Source organism: Mus pahari, chromosome 3 (assembly GCF_900095145.1).
Source record: "Mus pahari chromosome 3, PAHARI_EIJ_v1.1, whole genome shotgun sequence".
Lineage (NCBI taxonomy): Eukaryota > Metazoa > Chordata > Mammalia > Rodentia > Muridae > Mus > Mus pahari.
In genome coordinates, this window is record NC_034592.1 from 72,393,386 (window position 1) to 72,397,672 (window position 4,287).

Genomic DNA, 4,287 nt, shown 5'->3' on the forward strand with positions numbered 1-4,287 from the left:
GCAGCAGGGTCCTGGCTCGGTGGCATGCCATTCCAGGTTGGGCAAACCTGTCAAATATTCTCTCTACATTTCTGTAACTCTAACCAAATAGAACACTTCTTCTGTGACATACCCCCTGTGCTTAAACTGGCCTGTGGAGACACTTCTGTTAATGAGATGTATGTCTATGTAGTGGCTATCTTGCTTGCTGCAATCCCTTTTATACTAATATTAACATCTTACAGCAAAATCATTGGCACCATCCTGAGGCTTCCCACTGCTGAAGGACGATCAAAAGCCTTCTCCACATGTTCTTCCCACCTAGTGGTGGTGGTTTTGTTTTTTGCCTCTGCATCTATTACCTACTTAATGCCAAAATCAACTCATTCTGCAGTAAGTGACAAATTCCTTTCTCTTTTCTATACCATTGTCACCCCTGTGTTCAATCCCATGATATACAGCCTTAGGAACAAAGAGGTAATTGCAGCTCTGAGAAGATTGTTGCTTAGAACATAGTTTCATGGTTTTCTACTCAAGTGACAGAATAACAAACTCAGGTCTCACTCACAGAGANTTTTCCCATATGTTCTTTTACATTGAGATGCTATTCACCCCCAGCTAGGAACTGTCTTTGCTGTTTTGAAAGCTAGTATAACAACATTTTGCTCATTGAATGGATATANTGTTAATGTATGATAATGAAACATTTATCGATTCAATTTTTTCTTTGACATATTTTCTATTCCTGTCAATACCCAAGTACTCCATTCAAATCCGCCCTTACACATAGGTCTTTGTTTTGTTTCATGACCCATGAAGCTTTAAGGAAGTCCTCTGTGTGACAAGTTTAAGTGTATTATAGCTCCTCTATTGAAGGATTGGACTCCTGCTCTAGCTGAATATTTTAGTTGGGAGTATTGCTGACAGCAGCATATGTTTCCTTCTTATTTTCCTAACTTTTCTTGACAGGGCAATTTTCACTCACATACAGTTAACTCAAGAATAGCAGCTGTTGTGAGGTCAATTCTCACTTATTACGAATAGTTTATGCAGCCATGTATCTGCATGAAAATGTAAGCTGTTTTCACGTGACATAGTTATAACTCTAAATTACTTAAATTATCTCCCTCATCTTCACATTGATATTTCCTGTTATTACTTTCTTTTGTACAATATTTGAAGTATTATGATGACATGTCAAATATTTTTGAAACATAGACTAATTGATGAAGTAATGAAACTTTCTGTGTTCTGACAGATTTTTAGAAAACAGAGATGAGTAACAATGAAATTGAAAGCAACATTGAACCTATCATGTGTCTCTGTCATATTAATGCATTCACATAACTTTATAATCGTCTATGAACTTACTTTCAAATCCTATGATGCCTATAATATATTCATTAATTTTACATCTATACTATAAAGTATTATAGATATTGTAGAATATATTAATAAATGTCATGTCCAACTTTATTTGGAATGTGTTGTTTCTTTCTCACCCTGCACATATGAAATGGCATATGTTTTTGTCTTTGGTATTAATTTATATATCTTAATATAGTCATTCTTAATGCCATTCCTCTTCTGTCTCTCTCTTTCTGTTACACATACAAACACACACACACACACACACACACACACACACATATATATATATATATATATATATATATATATGTATATATATATTTGAATTGAAACATACATCAATATACAAATACTTACAAAATATTGAATCCACAAATGAAAGAAAACAAAAAAAATGATCTTTAATAAATGACAGAAATTAAGCTATACATTTCTTCAAAATTAATAATCAAGCTATGATTTTCAATTGTATATACATTTTTCTCCCAATGACATAATTTATTTGTCTTCATGCTTGTAAACACTGAAAACATATTCATTGTGTGCATATGCTATATTTTTCAGGTGATTGGTTTCCATACTTACCTATTATGAACAGTGCAGCAGTGAATGGTGATGTAATAGTACCTCTGCGATATTTTTAACACATGAGCATTTAAAAACTATGCTGAAGTGTCATAGCTTGATCATATGGTTGATCAATATTCAATATGGATACAGTTTAATACTCATTTCCATACAGGCTAGATTGGTTTGTATTTCACAAATTATTCAATGGTTCTGTGTATGTGTATCTGTCTCTGAGTGTGTGTCTCTCTGTCCCACTCTGTCTCTCACTCTCTCTGTCTCTGTCTCTTTGATCTCACCAGCATTATGGATTTCTTTTTTTTTTTTATTTTTATGTTTTCTTTATGTGTCTTTGCATGTGCGTTTTTGAGTTTATGCACATCACATGAGGTCAGGTGCCAAGGCATGTCAGAAAATGTTAGATACTTTTGGACATTTCTAAGAACTTTGAGAACTTATTTTTAATTGCTAAGCTACCACTGTATGTGTAATATATTTTCTTAAATGACCTGAATTAACACTGCAGTAACTTAAAATTTCAGTGTAGTTTTTTTTTTCCTTTTTAACTTCTTTTTTATTAGATATTTTCTTTATTTACTTTTCAACTGCTATCCAGAAAGTTCCCTATACACTCCCCCTGCCCTGCTCCCCTACACACCCACTCCCAGTTCATGGCCCTGGCATTGCCCTGTACTGGGGCATATAAAATTTCCAAGACCTAGGGGCCTCTATCCCAATGATGGCCGACTAGGCCATCTTCTGCTACATATGCAGCTAGAGACAGGAGCTCTGGAGGTACTGGTTAGTTCATATTGTTGTTCCATCTATAGGGTTGCAGACCACTTCAGCACCTTGGGTTCTTTCTCTAGCTCCTACATTGGGGACCCCGTGTTCCATCCTATAGATGACTGAGCATCCACTTCTGTATTTGCCAGGCACTGGCATAGCCTCACAGAAGACAGCTATATCAGGGTCCCTTCAGGGAAATCTTGCTGGCATATGGAATAATGTCTGGGTTTGGTGGTTGATGATGGGCTGGATCCCTGGGTGACGTTGTCTCTGGATAGTCCATCCTTTCATCTTAGCTCCAAACTTTGTCTCTGTAACTCCATGATTATATTACTGAATGAGTACTGGACATAAGCGTTTCATATTTTTGTAATCTCTTTTATCATTTTTTGGAAAATTTTTATTTCATATAATTTTAAATATTAAATTAATAACTTTCTAATTATTTGTTTGAATATATTCTATGTATTATTCCTATTCTAGCCATATACTAGCAAAGATCTCTTACATTCTTTAATATGTTTCTTCTGTTGATGGTTTGCTATAGAGATACATTTTCATATCATGAAAGCATTTTTGTCTTATTTTTATATTATACCAATGAGAAAATTATACCCCTTTCTTGGTCTAAAGTATCTTATAAATTCTTGGACATAGTAATTTGGTCTTATTTTACTGATAGCATTTTAGCACACCAATGGATCCATATAATCCCAATTCATGCCAATAAATTTATTGAATGGTACCCTTTCTAGGCCCAAGGACCAGTCATCAAAGAATCTGTGCTAAATGTGGCTCCAGGCAGGTGGCAGCATTTAAATAATCATTAAGGTACACAATTACTCTGCATCATAAATGGGGTCAAATCTGCCTTTAAAATTTCGTCTCTCAGGACAAAGCAATTTCTAGAAAACCACTACTGTACACAATATGAACTAAGAGTTTAAGGGACAGATTTATATTAAGACTTTTATATTTCCATCTTATATTACTGATAATAAAAATTAATTGAAATATAGAAAACTCAGTTAAAGAAAACAAAGAGAATTTCTGACAAGCCTATGTGACCTACAAAGATTACTAATCAAAGAAGACATCACTGTGTGCAGTAACACCATTCCAGAGCTGAAGGTTTAGCTTTACAGAGATGATGAATCAATCTTTCTAAAGAGCTTTTCAAACATTAAAATTTTGCTTAAATATTAAAATGTCATTTCTCCAGAATTGAACTATGTATGCTATATTATTTTTTTTTCAAATTTTTATTAGGTATTTATTTCATTTACATTTTAAATGCTATCCCCAAAGTCCCCTGTACCTCCCCCCCCACACTCCTCTAACTACCCACTCCCCCTTCTTGGCCCTGGTGTTCCACTGTACTGGGGCTTTTAAAGTTTGCAAGACAAAGGGGCCCCTCTTCCCAGTGATGGCTGATTAGACCATCTTCTGATACATATGCAGCTAGAGACACAAGCTCTGGGGGTTCTGGTTAGTTCATATTATTGCTCCACCTATAGAGTTGCAGACCCCTTCAGCTTCTTTGGTACTTTTTCTAGCTCCTCTATTGGGGGCCCTGTGTTG

At 35.0% G+C, this 4,287-nt stretch overlaps 1 protein-coding gene across 1 annotated transcript in view; it reads left to right on the forward strand.

Annotated features, from left to right (window-relative positions):
- Positions 1-495, forward strand: part of LOC110317939 (olfactory receptor 10AG1-like) — a 2,592-nt gene extending 2,097 nt beyond the window's left edge. Inside the window, exon 2 of the mRNA XM_021192733.1 lies at positions 5-495. Coding sequence (XP_021048392.1) covers positions 5-495 — 491 coding nt within the window. The remainder of the gene's footprint in view (positions 1-4) is intronic.
- The last annotated feature ends 3,792 nt before the right edge of the window (positions 496-4,287 follow it).